General features: G+C 44.5%; 1 protein-coding gene across 6 annotated transcripts in view; it reads left to right on the forward strand.

The window, feature by feature from the left end:
* fam131bb (family with sequence similarity 131 member Bb) overlaps positions 1-19,356 on the forward strand; it is a 44,268-nt gene that overhangs the window by 16,450 nt on the left and 8,462 nt on the right. Inside the window, exons 2-6 of one of the 6 annotated variants that reach the window (XM_048261037.1) lie at positions 3,990-4,027; positions 6,032-6,067; positions 6,557-6,662; positions 8,929-9,153; positions 15,761-15,898. In XM_048261037.1, the coding sequence (XP_048116994.1) occupies positions 3,990-4,027; positions 6,032-6,067; positions 6,557-6,662; positions 8,929-9,153; positions 15,761-15,898 (543 nt within the window). The remainder of the gene's footprint in view (positions 1-3,989; positions 4,028-6,031; positions 6,068-6,556; positions 6,663-8,928; positions 9,154-15,760; positions 15,899-19,356) is intronic. The other 5 variants (XM_048261039.1, XM_048261038.1, XM_048261040.1 and 2 more) reach the window with 5 other exon arrangements.

Genomic DNA, 19,356 nt, shown 5'->3' on the forward strand with positions numbered 1-19,356 from the left:
CAGTTGTAACAGAAATTGGTTGGAAAATGGTATTAATACTTTATGATGTTACTCTTCTAATAGGCCAAATTAAGATGTGAAGTACAAAATAAACTGTAGAAAATAGAATGTGCAGTAGAATGTGGAAAGTAGAGTGCAGTTGGATCCCATCTTCTCTTCTCTTTCATCTCCAGATGTTCACACCACGCACAGCTTAATCTCACTGTTCACACCACGCACAGCTTAATCTCACTTATCTAGTGTTTGCCCCCAGTGAACAGCAACAGCAAGATTACAATTCCAGTCTTCTAGAGGGTTTGTAATAAAACATACAAGTTCTGTGTGCTTTCTGCGGATGTCTGCAGCCGTATATAAATGATTCCGTCTGAAGGAGCCTGAAATGAACCTGGGAGAGCACCATGATTTTTGTTCTCTGTCTCAGTCAAAGTCTGAAGGAAGGGATTGTAGATTTGGGTTTACGATTGTAGATTGTAAAGACCTACCTATTAAATGGGTATTGCACGTCAGTCATTATTATAACCATTTAAAAACCATCCTAATGTAGCCCATGTTGGCTACTACAGGTAACAGAATGGCATGTAGTCATGTCATCAGCATAGCTTTGTATCATTCTTATGCGCGAGTGGTTCAGTCACCATAGAAAATGGCTTTATGACTGCAGATGATGATGGATGACTGACAGGACATCTTAAGAGGGTCCTGTCTCCATATGCGATTGGTCCCTGTCTCCATGCCTGATTGTGATTGGTCCTTGTCTCCATGCCTGATTGTGATTGGTCCTTGTCTCCATGCCTGATGGCGTATATGGCAGTGGTGGTGATTGCATCAGCACCATGGGAGGTGGTGTGTCCTTCTCCTCTCCCAGCACTGATAGGCTGTCTGGCTGTGAGACATTAGCAGCAGGATGACCTTCCCCAGCAAGACCATGAGATGGCTGACGTTTCTGTATCAGTGGGTCAGTGTGTCAGAGTGCCCGACACCAGTGGAACATCAGGCTCGCTGTGGCTTTTACGCCACATTCACATCGCTGGGTATTTACAGCTCTGATTTTCGCAAGCGATCCCCAGCTGGACATTGACACTACACACTCCTACTGACCAGTACTATCAATGGAGGAATAAAATGGCGGCGAATCAGCAGTTAGTGTAACCTGAATTAAACCATCGATCACATGTATGGACCATCAAAATGCTTATGTATAAAGTTTGGAAATATCAACAGATAATGCTGAATTTGTAATGATTGCAATGTTTACAGCATAACCATAGCAACGCACTCTTCTGTTAGGTCTGTTGGATTGGATGGCTGAACACAGGCTGAACACATGCATTTTTTAATGCATGTGAATCAACACCACACTCGTTTGGACCCGGTCGTATGCCGTTAGCGAATCCTCATAGGGTCATTTCAGAGCTGAAGCTGTGCAACTTTGTAATGGCTGCTTTAATCGGCATAACCTGTCTGTGCTCTCTCTCTCTCTCTCTCTCTCTCTCTCTCTCTCTCTCTCTCTCTCTCTCTCTCACACACACACACACACACACACAGACATACTCACATCTAAACACGCACACTATACCTGCACACGCAAATGCACATATAAATACACGCACACACTCAACAGAGATCTACCTGTGAGTCATTGGTGCAATATCAGGGTGATTTTGTGTGTACACATAAACCCACATTCACACACACTCACTCAACAATGCAATGCACACAGCACTGTACATGCATCCCTTCACACAGCTCTCACACACACCTTATATTAAATATCACAGCTCTCACACACACCTTATATTAAATATCACGTCTTTTTGGTTCACTTTCCTAAGCTCCTGGTGAAACCAATATGGCTTAATGTCGCCCCAGCTCCAACTCTCGGTGGCTTCTCCTGAGGACACAATCTCAAATTATAATGGTGTTCATTTCTTTTTTTCTTCTTCTTTCTAATCGCCCTGAGACCCGAGCTGTATTTAAATGTAATCAGCAGAGGACCTCTGCAATTAAGTTCTGTTTTAATTAGGGCCCAGGAAAAAACAGAAAGAAAGGAAAGCAGAATAATGAAGACTAGAAGGCGCAGATTTACCGGCGCAAAGAGCAAAGAGCAAGTGACCCACTTCCAATCCTGATCCATTTGATCTTTCTCCACCAGAATCGCTTTTTCCTTCTTAATTAACACACAGTGTTTGCATGTGGAGGTATAATCAGTAAAACACGACTTAGCTGCACTCATGTCATGATGTAGGGCCACCTTAGGGCCATCACAACGCTACTTCTAAGTCTCAGGGACAGCCGCACACACACTACGGCCTGCATCTGTTTGCCTATGGCTGCTATAGAGGTGGTGTGTGTGTGTGTGTGTGTGTGTGTGTGTGTGTGGCTGCTATAGAGGTGGTGGTGTGTGTGTGTGTGTGTGTGTGTGTGTGTGGCTGCTATAGAGGTGGTGTGTGTGTGTGTGTGTGTGGCTGCTATAGAGGTGGTGTGTGTGTGTGTGTGTGTGTGTGGCTGCTATAGAGGTGATGTGTGTGTGTGTGTGTGGCTGCTATAGAGGTGGTGTGTGTGTGTGTGTGTGTGTGTGTGTGTGTGTGTGTGTGGCTGCTATAGAGGTGTGTGTGTGTGTGTGTGTGTGGCTGCTATAGAGGTGGTGTGTGTGTGTGTGTGTGGCTGCTATAGAGGTGGTGTGTGTGTGTGTGTGTGGCTGCTATAGAGGTGGGTGTGTGTGTGTGTGTGTGTGTGTGGCTGCTATAGGTGGTGTGTGTGTGTGTGTGTGTGTGTGTGTGTGGCTGCTATAGAGGTGGTGTGTGTGTGTGTGTGTGTGTGTGTCTGGCTGCTATAGAGGTGTGTGTGTGTGTGTGTGTGTGTGGCTGCTATAGAGGTGGCAAAGGCACTTTCCTGGACTTCATTCCTGAGTCACAAGATTAAAACAAAAGAAGTGGTGCATATGGTGGAGAGGACTGTGAAAGGCCATATGTGATGATGGGTTGTATTGCATAATTGGTTTATTATGGTCCCACTGAGTGTAGTGGTGATATGCCTACTGCATCTGTCTCTTCAGATCTGGTGAGTCACTGTACTCAATAGACGCTGTTGGTGGCTGTGAGTTAAGCTGGATTGGACACATGGGGTTTTAAATACAGGCCTAGCCCTAATATGTGAATAAGAGAGTGAGTGTGTGTGTGTGTGTGTGTGTGTGTGTGTGTGTGTGTGTGTGTGTGTGTGTGTGTGTGTGCGCGCTATAGCGCACATACATGTGTGATGGAAAGGGAGAGAGAGTCTGCTCGGGCAGAGTTAAATGCAGGTTAAGGAGGTTCATTCCTGAGTCCGATTTTGAAAGCCATCAGCACCCAGATCGCATGAGAGGATAATGGACCGGGATGGGATGTATAATTTAATTATGTCATTACGTGTGTCCTGAGGAATACATCTGAACTAGCTCAGTAATGTATGTCTCAGTTCACATTCATCACTAATTAAGTCATCAATCCCTTACTAATGGTTCCTAAGAGCTTGCAAACAAATGTGCTGTTGACAACATGAACATATTCAATAAAAAAATATTCAAAAGACCAGAATGTCATTTTTGTACATTTTCAAGAAATGAACTCAATGTATTTGTACATGTCATAATGTAGTTCATGTTATATGGTAGAGAGAGGTCTTAACAGCTGTTTCCTAGTTGAATATGTGGCTCTATGCTTTGCAGTCCAGGGGAGCCAATTTCTTCCTGAGATCCCAACTGTGTCTGCAAACTATAAATGGAACTGAAAAGTTTGCCGGTACACACACCCTGACTCATAAATGAGTCACATATCTGTCTGCCGCTAGTCTCTTCATATTAGCTGCAATATTGTCAGATGGGGAGGTTGGTGGTAGGATTGCGAGGGAATGTTTTGTATTGTTTTATGAAATTGAATTCTTGACCTGCCCTACCCTTGTGTTTTGGTAACAATCTCTCTCTCTCTCTCTCTCTCTCTCTCTCTTCCCCCTAGCAGCAGATGGGCTCCCTGTGCAAAAGGATGGAGAGCAGGTAAGTCTGGCCCTCCTAAAAAATCACAACAATGAATGCTGGAGATTTTCTCAACAGCAGTCATGTCTTATCATGATAATAAATAGCCTTTGGTTTTCTCAACAGCAGTCATGTCTTATCATGATGATAAATAGCTTTTGGGTTTGAAGGGTATCAGTCAAGGGGAACGGAAAGCTTTGACCCAATATGCCTGTTTGGAAGGGTCCAATTTCAGAGGAAGCGATAATATCCACTATCACCATGACTGAGCTGCATTAGACACATTAGCAGATTACTGTCACTGCTCATGCTAGCTTATAGAGCACATGTTATGTTTAGAAGACCACTCACACATACTGTATGTGCTTTAGCTGGATGCTTGGCTGCCTCTGCCTCCACCAAAGCAAGCTGTGTTAGTGTGTCCTTCCTGTAGAGCTGTGTTGTAGTCTAGATGACAGTTGACTCTGGCGTGGATGCAACCCCAGAGCCAACTGCTAGTCATACTTCCTGTAGCGTTAGCATTTCCAATTAGCATTAGCATCCCATTGTCTGCTACATCATACATACCATTACCTGTCCTCTCTCTCTCTCTCTCTCTCTCTCTCTCTCTCACTCTCCCTCTTTCTCTGCTTTCTTTACATCACTTTGCCTAAACCTTGAACACAAAATACAAACCCCTGTACTCGAGGAACAAAGCGGGCCACCAAAAGGATTGATCTCCAGCTGCCTGCGAGGCTTGGCACCCATCAATTGTTTAAAGATGAAGAAAGAGTTAGCAAGGCTGTTGAAATGTGGTTCGTGGCTGCGTGTGGAGAGCCTCTTCTATCATCTGGATTTGACGGAGAAGAAGATTCATCAAAAAGACATGAGTGGCTCACATACTCCTGCTAAGCTCCATGCAAGGACATGCTATGGGCTAAAATGAAAGATGGATAATCTCCTATCTGCAAGCCTCAGGGTGTAATAGCATTAGAATTTCTGGCTCAAGGTATTGCAACAAGAATCATGACAACGTCTCTAGGAAACAGCCGGTGACACATGCTAGCCTACCCTATTTGATAAGACGACCATATTCCCATTCATCTAACAGACAGAAAAAAAAAGCTTGTAGGCCGAGACTGATTCTTGAAAAAAATCAACACATGCAAACTGAAAAGAAGATCAACAAAAAGCAGGCAGCTGAACACTTTTGCTCTGTTGATCTCTCAGAGAATGGCTGTTGGCAGTGTGCCTTCTCAATGGATTTGGGAGAGTGAGCAGGCATGCCTGTGTGTGTATGTTTTTGTGTGTGAAGTAGAGAGAGAGAGAGAGTGTGTGTGTGTGTGTGTGTGTTGTATGTGTGTGAGTGTGAGAGAGAAAGTGTATTTTGCTTTTCATGTGCACAACAGCAGACCTGCTTCTTGCTGCTTTCCTCGGGCAGCACTTGTACGGTGCATTGTGCTGTGTGACAGGGAGGGATGATGAGGCGCTGGTCATGGTGACAGCGCGGGGAAGCTTATCGCCTCCCGCACCTTCACCTGTTTCCCCCACGCCCACGCAATCTGTCCAGCAATAGCCCCCCATTTCACAATTGCTCCATCAGAGAGTGGCCAGAGGAAGGGAGAGAAAAATCTAGAAAAGAGGGAGAGAAGCAGAGCCTTGCGTGTTCCTAACGCTCACAGCAGCAGGGAGAACAACAGCGATGAACTGATCTCCACATTCGACCCCTTCCCCTGCCCTCCCTCTCCTTTCTTTTCCTCTCCTCTTTTTCTCTCACTCTGGGCTTTGGCTCCCCCTGCCTCCTTTCCTTGGCTGCTCTGGTTGGACCCCAACATCGCCCGCTCCTATCCTCTTGCTCTCTTCTTCCTCAGTCTCTCCTTCGAGTTCACATGTTTTTTTATAAACTGTCTTCCTCTGTCACAATCCTTTTTTCTCCCTCCTCCTGCCCCTCTCCTTTCCTATGGTCGTCTGTCTCTCCTCTCTCCTTCTTTTCCTCTCTCCTTCTTTCCTTCCCCATCCCCCTCTCTCCCCCTTTTTTTCTCTCAGCATGGCCAAACAGACTTTTCATGGGATGGAATCAATGTAAGTGTTTGTGAATTTCATTCCCTCATTACAATCTTTCTTTGTTTATTATTTTGTTTTGTTTACTTTTTTATTTTCCTAACCCACCTTAGATAATCTACTCAATCCCCTCTCTTCCCATCTCCCTGTCCTTTCCTCTCTCTCTTTCACAATCTCTCAAAGATCAGAGGTGAAGAACTGTAGTCCTCTGTGCAGTCATTTATTCACAAGCCTGTAGCTGATGAACTACACTTCCCACAATGCAAGTGGAGAGACACTGAGAGGCAGGCAGCTGGAAGATGTAGTGCTCTCAAGTGACACTATGTTTGTGTGGATGCTGTTCTAACCTTATGTTTACCCTCACATCTCCCTTCACTCCACCCTTCACTCCATCTTAATACCCCTCAATTACCCCTCACACGGCCCCACTGTCCCAAAATCCCCATTTCCTGTATGCTCTCCTCTTCCTGTACTTTATTCCCTCTTTTCTCTCCATTGTTCCTCCTCCAGCTCTCCATGGAAGACACCACGTCCATTTTGCCTCGGCTGAAGAAGAGGCACTCCAATGCGTATGGGATCGGTGCTCTGGCTAATGCGTCTCTATCAGGTGTGTCAGGTGTGTGTCTGTGCTGTAGCTGGTAAACTGACACCATGTTGGCTCCAGACTGGGCAGACACCCAGGAGGACCTGGAGTCAACATGGCCCCTTTGTGGGTACCCCTTATCACTTCCTGTCGTCCACTGACAATACTCGCCAATGGCCTCTCCCATTGGTGTAATACCAACAACAAAACTCTTTCCCTGAGAAAAAGAAATACACTACCCACAATGCATTACTTTCATGTGGCTTGTTGTCTCTGAGTGGTGGTGGATGGGAAATGTAGGTGTCAAGTCAGTTCTTCTGTCCTGTGCGTATAATGTGAATATGGAGTGTAGTGTTGAACCTCAGTCAGTGTCTTTGTGGTGTGTGAACGTGTGTTTGTCTTCAAGTGTTAGTGTATTGTGTAGTGTGCAGTTTTACAGTGTAGTATCATATCTTGTATCTAGAATCTTCTATGGTATTCCTTTTTCCATCTGAGCCTTACTCTACTCTACTTGAACCTGATCACCTGACTCTTTGTGGCTCATCACTATTAATCATCGTCATTAGCCATCACTTTTGCAGAGAATCGAGAAGATCATTTGGAGCTTGCAGAGCTTGATTCTTAAATTTCAACCAAAACTTTATTCTGTATTCTTACAGCTTCAATGACAGTAACACCTTAAAGAAGTTTTAGATTTAGATTTAGAATTGACTGCGAGATTGTGTAACTGGAGAATATATTGAGAGAACAACAATGTTGTTGCTATGTGCTAAGCCCACTTTTTGTTCGTCTGGATTCTGTTAGCTATCTATTAGCGTCTGGTGCAGCCTGGATTCAACAAAAACATTATTCTGTATTCTATTTTATAGTCTATATTACAGTTTCAATGACAGTTAAAATTGTTTTAGGTTTCACTGTGAGAGTGTTTAACTGCAGAATATATCGAGATAACGCTAATTTTGTTGCTTGTCTTCAACATGCTATCCACTTTTTGCTTGTCTGGATTTGGTTAGCTAGCTGTTAGCGCCTGGCGCTGCCCGGCCCCTGAGAGGGCGGGGGTTAAGTGAGGGACATGCGAGCCGTCCTGACAGCGAGTGACTGGAGGCCCCGCCTGGCGGCCTGCTTGCCAGCCTCAGTCAGATTGCAGTTATGTGAATGAGAGAGGGGGCTTTTAATGAGAAGCATGAGGCTTCTGAGAGCGGCGCCTGAATGTGTAGATGAGTGAGAGAGCAGAGAGCTATGTTGCCAACAAGCCAACCTTCCATTAATCTCATGACATCTCCCATCTAGCCCCGGTTAACCTCCCATCCGCTGCCACCCACTTTGCCCTGTCCCTTCTCATCTGTTGCACTGTCCCCTGCAATGCTGCTCATCTCATCTGAGTCATTATCTCCTGAAAGCTCAGAGGCTGTTACATCCCCATCACACACACACACATACACACACACACACACACACATACATCATGATACACATACAAACACACACACACACACACAAATAAATGAGAATACATGCATATGCACTTACACACACACGCACACACACATACTGTACATCCACACACACACACACACACACCCACACACACACACACACACACACACACACACACACACACACACACACACACACACACACACACACACACATACATCCACACACACACACACACACACACACACACACACACACACACACACACACACACACATACATCCACATACACCCACACACTAACACACACACATACTCAAACATAGCGGGAAAGGTTGCAGACATCTATTTAAGCAATAGTTAATTACCTGTCATCCACGTTTCCATATCGACCAGCCACTTGACTCCATTCATTTCCTCATCTGACTCTCCCACATCCAGCGTCCAAGTGTCCAGGGTAATGCAGTCTAACGTTTTTTCTTCCGTTCCACCATCATGCCTGTCCATGCACACCTCTCCTCTCTTCTTTGCATCTGTCAAATACAAAATAAACGTCCAATGTCCCATAATTCCTCTTTGCCCCATCATCAACAAATTGTCTCTCATTTCCTGTATGAAACACTATTCCTATTGAAACACCCCTTCCATCTTGTTACCACCATCTGTCAATCTACCTATCTATCTATCATCCATCTATCCATCCATTTATCCATCTATCCATATATCAATCTATCTATCTATCAATCTATCTATCTATCTATCTATCTATCTATCTATCTATCTATCTATCTACTCATCTGTCCATCCATCTACTCATCTGTCCATCCATCCATTCATCTGTTCATCCGTTTCCTCCTCTCAGGGGTGTCCCGGTCCATGAAGGACAAGGTGACGAAGCCGACAGCGATGGCGCAGGGCAAGGTGGCGCACATGATCGAGTGGCAGAACTGGGGCATGCAGACGGTGGGGCCGGGCGGCACGTATGGCGTACGCGCCTCTTCCCTGCACATGCAGCAGGAACGCAAGATGGAGAATGACGCCTACAGCGACCTGAGCGACGGAGAGAAGGAAGCCCGCATGGCCGCAGGTGAGCCGTCCACCACCCACCTCTGCCCTCGGGGCCACACGTATCCAATGTCCTCGGGGCCACACGTATCCAATGCCCTCGGTGCCACACGTATCCAATGCCGTCGGGGCCACACGTATCCAATGCCGTCGAGGCCACACGTATCCATGTTCTTACTTATGGCTGGGCTACACTGGGCGCGCAACTGAACCACTCTGTTTCAGAGTGTAAAAATAATTTTTTAGAAGACTGGTCTAATTTTTTTCAAAAGTGTGGCATGCTACCACTCATGGTGTTGCCAGTTCCATTGATTATAGTGGAAGCTAATTGCTGCAGCATACGCTCCACGAACGGAACGCTGCAGTTGTGCGTCCGATGTAGCCACGGCTGTTAGTGTGTCGTCAGTAGTCAGTGGCAGTAGTCAGGGACACTGATTTCTCAGCAGAGAGAGATGGCCGGATACTTGCTGACCCTCTACAAGGGTTTTTCTGACCCCGGCCAGAACCGGTGCCAGAGTCATTTGATAATCAGCGCATCTAGAAAGCACTGCTCCCCAAAAGCTGACAATGTCATTTAGAAATCCTGTTTCTTTCATTTCAAAACTGTGGTGTATCAGCATGTGTAGGAAACGCAAAAGATGTCAACTTGCACAATATTATTGCAAAGCAAGCAGAGGGGTTCAGTTGTGGATATTTTGTGTGTGTGTGTGTGGGGAGGGGGGTGCTGATGACCTGTTGTTCCTGACTGATTGTCCATAAGCGGGCATTTGTCACAAAGAAACCCAAGATTAACAGCGCAATTCGATCAAATCACCTTCGATTTAGGCCAGTGAGGCAATTGGCGGGGAAAATACTAATCTGATCTCAATAGCGAGCCCTTTAGCCTGCCGCTAATCTGATCTCAATAGCGAGCCCTTTAGCCTGCCGCTAATCTGATCTCAATACCGAGCCCTTTAGCCTGCCGCTAATCTGATCTCAATACCGAGCCCTTTAGCCTGCCGCTAATCTGATCTCAATACCGAGCCCTTTAGCCTGCCGCTAATCGGATCTCAATACCGAGCCCTTTAGCCTGCCGCTAATGGGATCTCAATACCGAGCCCTTTAGCCTGCCGCTAATCTGATCTCAATAGCGAGCCCTTTAGCCTGCAGCTAATCTTATCTCAATACCGAGCCCTTTAGCCTGCCGCTAATCTGATCTCAATAGCGAGCCCTTTAGCCTGCCGCTAATCTGATCTCAATACCGAGCCCTTTAGCCTGCCGCTAATGGGATCTCAATAGCGAGCCCTTTAGCCTGCCGCTAATGGGATCTCAATAGCGAGCCCTTTAGCCTGCAGCTAATCTTATCTCAATACCGAGCCCTTTAGCCTGCCGCTAATCTGATCTCAATACCGAGCCCTTTAGCCGCTAATGGGATTTCCCTGTTGCAGTTGTGGTGAATCAGGCAACACACACACACACATATTAACATACACACATACACACAGATTTAATTACACACACACACACACACACACACACACACCTCTAACTCCTACACACACACACAGAGACACACACACACAGACACACACACACACACACACCTCTAACTCCTACACACACACGCACAGAAACACACACACACACACACACACACACACCTCTAACTCCTACACACACACGTGCACAGAAACACACACACACACACACACACACACACCTCTATCTCCTACACACACACGCGCAGAGAAATACACACACACACACACATACACACCTCTAACTCCTACACACACACGCACAGAAAACACACACACACACACACACACACACACACACACACACACACACAATGCAGTGAGTCTAATGCGGCTGTGAGAACAGAGGGGTGATCAGAGGGTGGCCGCTGCGCCCCTCCCCCGCTGTCTGTCCTTGAAGAAGCTCTTCACCTCTAGTGGCAGGGCAGATCGATAGAACCATCCCACGTGTGATCCTGTCTACGAGGGTGTGTGTGTGTGTGAGGGAATGAGTGAGTGAAAGAGAGAAGGAATTTGAGGCAAGAATGCTGAATAACCCAGCCAGTGTTTTTTTTCCTGAATCGGTTTGCATAATGAAGTCCCAGACTCCAGCACCCCAAAGCGTCTATGGCCTGAAATGTGATTAATAATATGATTGAATAATGTTATTTAACATTAGCTAGCCCATATTACAGTTTTTTACAACTGTTTACACACGTTTTCAAAACTCTGTGTCTATTTTTTTAAAACTCCACACACAAAACCCACAATTGCTCACACAAAATGCAAAATGCCTCAAATCTCCAGCAAAATGACACACAACATTCAAAATGTCAAAAACACATCTTTAAAGCAAACATTTGCCTCACATTACAAACACTTTTGTCATAATATGACATTTTGGATACATCATGTACACACTGTTGCTCAAAACTTGCTCTTCTGTCTTTCATAGGCTTTATGTATTTCCATACAAGAGTGAAAGTTACGGTACAGAGAGAAGTTGAAATACACAGTATTATTGAAACCAAAAATAGTGATTTTTCGCAAATAATTTGCTGTTGCAAATACAGTATTTTACAGCCAACAAAAAAAAAGCAAAGCAAAATACAATGACCACCAGATGTACATGGAGTTCTGAAAAAGCTGATTTTGCCTAAGACGGAAATGACTGACTACTATCAAATTACTTTGCTTTTTCCAAAGAAAAGTGTGTGTGTGTGTGTGTGTGTCTGTATGTATGTGTGTGTTTGGTGTGTGTGTGTGGGGGGGTTGTGTATGTATTCATAAGTTTATAGAAAATGTATTGGATAGATAGATAGATAGATAGATAGATAGATAGATAGATACTTTATTGATCCCCAGGGGAAATTCAAGAAGCTTATGGTAACTTGGGGAGATACAAAAATATAGTAGAAAAGACAAGTTTTACTGTACATAAAGTCGACTTTTTGTAGAACATTCCTTTCAAAGTATCTACATTGGTTCTGAACATTTCAACCGGAAATCCTCTAGGGCCAGATTGAAAGGGTCCATTCCTACATACCTACATCTATTCATAGGCCTATACTAAGGCAATGATTGGATGGTGTTCAGTAAAGTAAAGAGTGTTTACACATGTGAAGAGGGAGAGTGAAGCACTGGTGATTTAGTGGCATTTTGATGGGTTGTGTTTGAAAAACGAAATCAAGTTACTTCCTGTTCGATTTTTGTGTGTTAAGTAGAACATTGTCTGTGGTGTTTTGCAAAATGTGTTTTAGTCAATTGAAAACTGAGTCAAACACTGAGAATTAGTGTATGGTTTTGCAGATTTGGTGTGGGGTTATGATGTTTGGACGACATGTTTAGAAAATTGTGTGAGAAGCAAAGATTTAGTGTGCTGTAATGAAAAACTGTAAATGAAACAATCCATAATTCCAATTAATTCACCTGTGCAAAATTCAGTGCAGCAAGGTCACACATTAGCGTTCTATTGTAGTGTGTTTCCTCCATATTCATACCATGGGAGCAGAGACTTGTATGAATGCATACCACTGTTTACTTAATTCTTTAGAGTAAACGCTTCTTAAAACCTTGGGGAAATGCCATGCCCAAGAGAGAGAGAGAAAGAGAGAGAGAGAGTGACAGAGAGAGAGAGACAGAGAGAGAAAGACAGAGAGAGACAGAGAGACAGACAGAGAGAGAGAGAGAGACAGAGAGAGAGACAAAGAGAGAGAGAGAGACAGAGAGAGAGAGAGACAGAGAGAGAGACAGAGCTCTTTCACCACATGTTGTGGGGGTGGTGGGAAGTGTGTATGGGGTCCTGTGGGGGTTATCATGGGATGGGACTGCATGTTGTGGTGGAGTAGACTCATGCTTATTGTTGCAGTCAGTGGGTAGTTTTGGTTGCTAAAAATAGAACTGCTTTGAATCTTGACTTACAAGAGTTCTGTAATTGTACAAAAGAGACGGTGTTTGGGCAAGAGTTCTGTAATTGTACAGAAGAGACGGTGTTTGGGCAAGAGTTCTGTAATTGTACAAAAGAGACGGTGTTTGGGCAAGAGTTCTGTAATTGTACAAAAGAGACGGTGTTTGGGCAAGAGTTCTGTAATTGTACAAAAGAGACGGTGTTTGGGCAAGAGTTCTGTAATTGTCTGGGTGGATCTTTGTAGTTGTTGTTGCTACTGCAGACCCCTATGTGCTCTATAAAAGTCCATGATCCAAAGTGATCAGGTTTCAAAGATGAATGCATGGGAATAGCTAAAATACCTTTTTTTTTAATGTAATGACTAAACCAGCTCTCTGACAGAGTCGCCCTCAATATGCCTCTATGGAGTAATGTAGATGAGTCGCCCTCAATATGCCTCTATGGAGTAATGTAGATGAGTCGCCCTCAAGTCGCCTGCCTATATGGAGTATAAGTATATATACTCTTTTGATCCCGTGAGGGAAATTTGGTCTCTGCATTTATCCCAATCCGTGAATTAGTGAAACACACAGTGAGGTGAAGCACACACTAATCCCGGTGCAGTGAGCTGCCTGCTAAACAGCGGTGCTCGGGGAGCAGTGAGGGGTTAGGTGCCTTGCTCAAGGGCACTTCAGCCATTCCTACTGGTCGGGGTTCGAACCGGCAACCCTTCAGTTACAAGTCCGAAGCGCTAACCAGTAGGCCACAGCTGCCCCCTAAATGAGTAATGTAGATGAGTGGCCCTCAATATGCTTCTATGGAGTAATGTAGATGAGTCGCCCTCAATATGCCTCTATGGAGTAATGTAGATGAGTGGCCCTCAATATGCCTCTATGGAGTAATGTAGATGAGTGGCCCTCAATATGCCTCTATGGAGTAATGTAGATGAGTGGCCCTCAATATGCCTCTATGGAGTAATGTAGATGAGTGGCCCTCAATATGCCTCTATGGAGTAATGTAGATGAGTCACCCTCAATATGCCTCTATGGAGTAATGTAGATGAGTGGCCCTCAATATGCCTCTATGGAGTAATGTAGATGAAAGGAAGTGTTTTGCTGAAAAAAAAAAACTTTCCAAAATTACACTTGGAGTACTCTCTCTCTCTCTCTCTTTCTCTCTCTCTCTCTCTCTCTCTCTCTCTCTCTACCTCTCTCTCTCTCCCTCTCTCTCCCTGTCTCTCTCTCTCTCTCTCTCTCTCTCTCACCACAGGATATGTGTTTTCAAATGAGTTCTAACAAAGTCGTGAATGTCACTGTGAGGGCGTGTCACTACGGCGTGCCTTCTCATTTAGGGCCCCCCTGTTAAAGATTTTGCTGCCCTGATGAGTGCCTGCTCCAAAAACATATTGCGTGTGCCAGAGCCCGGCTCCAGAGTGTGATGTATGAGTGAGGAGTGGAGAGCTTTGCGTGTGCCAGGCCCGGCTCCAGAGTGTGATGTATGAGTGAGGAGTGGAGAGCTTTGCGTGTGCCAGAGCCCGGCTCCAGAGTGTGATGTATGAGTGAGGAGTGGAGAGCGTTATGGGCTCTGGTCCGTAAAGGGCCTCTGGTGATCCAGCGGGCTCAGCAGCTCATCAGAACATGAATTCAATTCTCTATCATGAGTTATTCATGCAAACTCGTCTGAGCTTTGCGGCTCTGTGATACTCTAGCATGATTCATTTATGATATTGTGTCTGAAGAGGTGTTTGCTGAGGGATGAAGTAAGAGTAAGATCTTTGTCCTTATAATGATATTAAAAATATCTTAAACATAAAGAGCAGTGGAGAGCCATTGTCTGAACCGGAAGCAGTATCATATTATGAAAACCGGAAGCAGTATCATATTATGATAACCGGAAGCAGATTCATATTATGATAACCGGAAGCAGATTCATATTATGAAAACCGGAAGCAGTATCATACTATGAAAGGTGGAAGCAGTATCATATTATGAAAGGTGGAAGCAGTATCATACTATGAAAGGTGGAAGCAGTATACTATGAAAGGTGGAAGCAGTATCATATTATGATAACAGGAAGCAGTATCATACTATGAAAGGTGGAAGCAGTATCATACTATGAAAGGTGGAAGCAGTATCATACTATGAAAGGTGGAAGCAGTATACTATGAAAGGTGGAAGCAGTATACTATGGAAGGTGGAAGCAGTATACTATGAAAGGTGGAAGCAGTATCATATTATGAAAGGTGGAAGCAGTATCATACTATGATAACAGGAAGCAGTATACTATGAAAGGTGGAAGCAGTATCATATTATGAAAGGTGGAAGCAGATTCATATTATGATAACCGGAAGCAGTATCATATTATGAAAGGTGGAAGCAGATTCATATTATGATAACCGGAAGCAGTATCATATTATGAAAGGTGGAAGCAGTATCATACTATGAAAGGTGGAAGCAGTATCATACTATGATAACAGGAAGCAGTATCATACTATGAAAGGTGGAAGCAGTATCATATTATGATAACAGGAAGCAGTATCATACTATGAAAGGTGGAAGCAGTATCATATTATGATAACAGGAAGCAGTATCATATTATGATAACAGGAAGCAGTATCATACTATGAAAGGTGTTGGTTATGAAATACTGATTTCTGGGAGCATTCCTCTTCCTCTTATTCAGTCCTCAGGTGACCATGACAACTACCCTAACCTTAAAGCCTTTGTCTCTGACCTTTGACCTTGCAGGAGTCCTGCAGCAGTTTGCCATCTCCGAGGCGACGCTCCTGGCGTGGACGTCGATGGATGAAAGCATGAGTGCAGGCTCCAATCAGGGCAGTGTGGCCCACCTGAGCGAGGCCAATCAGGAGAGCATCACTAGTAGAGGTACTCTACAACTACTTTTCCCATGATCACTTAGTCAGAACTCAGCCTTACCACAGGAGAGTATCACCAAAACTACATTTCCCATGATCACTCTAAAACTACATTTCCCATGATCACTTAGTCAGAACTCAGCCTTACTACAGGAGAGCATCACCAGTAGAGGTACTCTAAAACTACATTTCCCATGATCACTCTAAAATTACATTTCCCATGATCACTTAGTCAGAACTACGCCTTACCACAGGAGAGCATCACCAGTAGAGGTACTCTAAAACTACATTTCCCATGATCACTTAGTCAGAACTCAGCCTTACCACAGGAGAGCATCACCAGTAGAGGTACTCTAAAACTACATTTCCCATGATCACTTGGTATTATATCATATTAATATACGGTATTAATTCTTTATCTGGTCATTCTCAGTGTTAGCAACCATATCTTCTTGAATGCTTTATTGACACAAATAAGAATAGAATGATGATATTGAATAGCTGCCAAATTTGTCCTTGACCTGACCTCTCTGTATTAGGGTTTAACTGGCGTTTATAAGAATTATAAGAATTATACTGTATCCATGTTTGACGAATACCTTGAGCTATGAAATACTTTGAACCTCTCTTCAGAAATACCTCCTGCATCTCCAAATGAGCCAAGGTCACAGTGTGTGTGTGTTTATGGGACAGAGAACAGGGACAGTATGTGTAGTGTGTGTGTGTGTGTGTGTGTGTGTGTGTGTGTGTGTGTGTGTGTGTGAGACAGGCAGGGAGAGGCTTAGTGTGCCATTTTACTCTGTAAACAAAGAATCTCATTTCTGGTCGCCGGGGGGCATTAGCACACTGAGAGCTTGTTTTACATTCACAACCATGACCTGAGGGAACCAAAGACGAGGGATTTCAACTTTATAAATAGTACCATTGGTTATTATTATTCCGCACTGTTTCATAATCCTGAACGGCGTCAACACAGTCAGCGTCCTTGTAACGACGTTTCATGAAACAAGACAGATAGCACAGTACTCGCTGAAAAATATGTGTTTAATGATAAGAGGACAAATATTCTGCTAAATATGCAAACATATTTTACAACAACTGTTCTCTGGTGAAACTGGTAATATTTCTCATTATGAAGATATAATTGACATCCATTACAGAATACTCATATATTTCCTCTGCTGTATCTAACTGCATCCTACATTTCCTTCCCACCACCTCAGAATTGCTATTTGTAACATTAAGTGGTGAACACTCCTCTACAAGCACTCAAAGGTGTTGCACACAACCTCGTGCTCTGCCCAATCACACGACCTTGTGCTCTGCCCAATCACACGCTGGATCTCAAGGCACCGCCATCATGTCATGATTCCGTAGCAACTCCAGCAGTTACGGTGCGCAGATCTGCCACCAAATAATCTTGATTTCGCTCATTCCCTCATCTCAGGCAGTCTCTGTTTATAAACTTCACAGAGCGATGCGACTACACACTCCAACAAATTCTCGCAATTAATCTTGGGTTCGCTCTCCCAGAATGGCTGTCGTATGTCAAGAGGTGATGCCAGGATGGCTACAGGATGTTTTAATAAATAAGAAGCTAGAGTGGAATATGCAGTGGTGCAAAAAGGAACGTGACTCAAGATTGAGAGCCCTGTCAGTCACGTCACTGGCCACCATGTCAGTCACGTCACTGGCCACCATGTAAGTCACGTCACTGGTCACCCTGTCAGTCACGTCACTGGCCACCCTGTCAGTCACGTCACTGGTCACTGGACTTTTGTTCATTAGTCTGCCACTGAGAGTCATGAAGGTCGGACATTACAAAAAAGAGAGAGAGAGAGAGAGTAAGAAAGTATACTAAAAGAGGAATATTATACTCAAATGATATTATACTAATTTGACTCAAAAGCAGGGCTCATAATGTGTTGCGTCGCATTAAAGTCAGCAATTTGGAGAAAAACAAGTATTTCCATAGTGTTCACAACAGTCATAAAATCCATGAAATGTCTCCCAACAAGCCAAGCAATCAAATGATTCTGCTGTTTGTGCAGGCATCGTTATAAAGTACAGCGCACATCTCCGTGAGGAGCATTTGTCATAGTGTACAAATACAAAACAAAATCTCCTCAGAGGCTTGATTTCAGACTCCCACAACGCATCCAGAGTGACTCAGAGCAGCAAGCACCCTGGGTTTCACCCCTCAGAGCAGCAAGCACGCTGGGTTTCACCCCTCAGAGCAGCACTCTGGGTTTCACCCCTCAGAGCAGCACGCTGGGTTTCACCCCTCAGGCCGCTTGGAGATCTAACTGCAGTTGCACTCACTATCTGCCCTTAATGCCCCGTGATGAGATGAGTCAGTGGGCTCGGCTTGCTGCCAGTTTCACCATACCCCCCCACACACACACACACCTCCGCTGCTGCTGCTGCAGCCACCACCCTGCTTCCTCCTGGGCTGGGTGGGCTGCAGAGCTGCGCTGGTGGGCTGCAGAGCCGCGCTGGTGGGCTGCAGAGCCACAGGTCACCTCCGCGCTGGTGGGCTACAGAGCCACAAGTCAGGCAACAGGAAGACAGAATAAACTTGTGAAGCCCGATGTCTGGGTTGAGTGGGTGAGTGTCTAGGGGTGAGCTGACATGCCAGACTGGGAGTTTTTGAAGTGGACAAGTTTCTTTATTTAGTAGTCTACACCACCAGCCTCTAACTCAAAGAGAAAACACCATGTCTCTCTTTCTATAACTTCACTTTGGGGCCTAATGTGAATGATGGACAAATTGCAAAGTTAAGCTAATTTAATCATAAATGAAAAACATAGCAAAATCAATTTGCTTAATTAACAACATGTGTACAATGTGTGCAATATAATTGATGTAGCTCATGCTCAGAGCTCATGCACTTTGCCTGCCTTTTAAATTTGGTCCCTTTGTGTGACAAATGCAGAGATTCCAAATGAAAAAGTAATAAAAAAAGGGGGCACATGTTAAGGAGCTATCTGCCCTAACATCCTGGTCACAAACTGTTCAACCTCCTTCCCTCTGGTAGGCGATACAGGGCACTGTTTGCCAAAACCAGCCGACTTTTTCCTTCTACTTCTTCCGCTTTTGTCCCCAAGCAATCACTCTGGTGAACGCTCAGAAATGTAATTTCACTTATAGAGCACCAAAACAATACACATGTCTCATGGCGCTTTACAGAGTGTTACACAGATGTGGTTGTAGAGGTGTAGATGTGGTTTATACCTTGGATTAGGGCACAAGGGATTGTAACACCTTATCCTGTGTATTAATGAAAGATATTCAGGGTTTTTTTTTTATCAGTCTACTAAAGTGCGTAAGGGAAATAACACTACATCAACATTAATTACATAACTGCTTTTGATAAGCATTGTTCAAACCACTACAATACTTTCTGCCCTACAGGCTAACAGATACCAGATGTCACTGAGAGACATCTGTCACTGTCACTGAGGGGCC

Source organism: Alosa alosa, chromosome 13, assembly GCF_017589495.1.
Source record: "Alosa alosa isolate M-15738 ecotype Scorff River chromosome 13, AALO_Geno_1.1, whole genome shotgun sequence".
Taxonomy (NCBI): Eukaryota; Metazoa; Chordata; class Actinopteri; order Clupeiformes; family Clupeidae; genus Alosa; species Alosa alosa.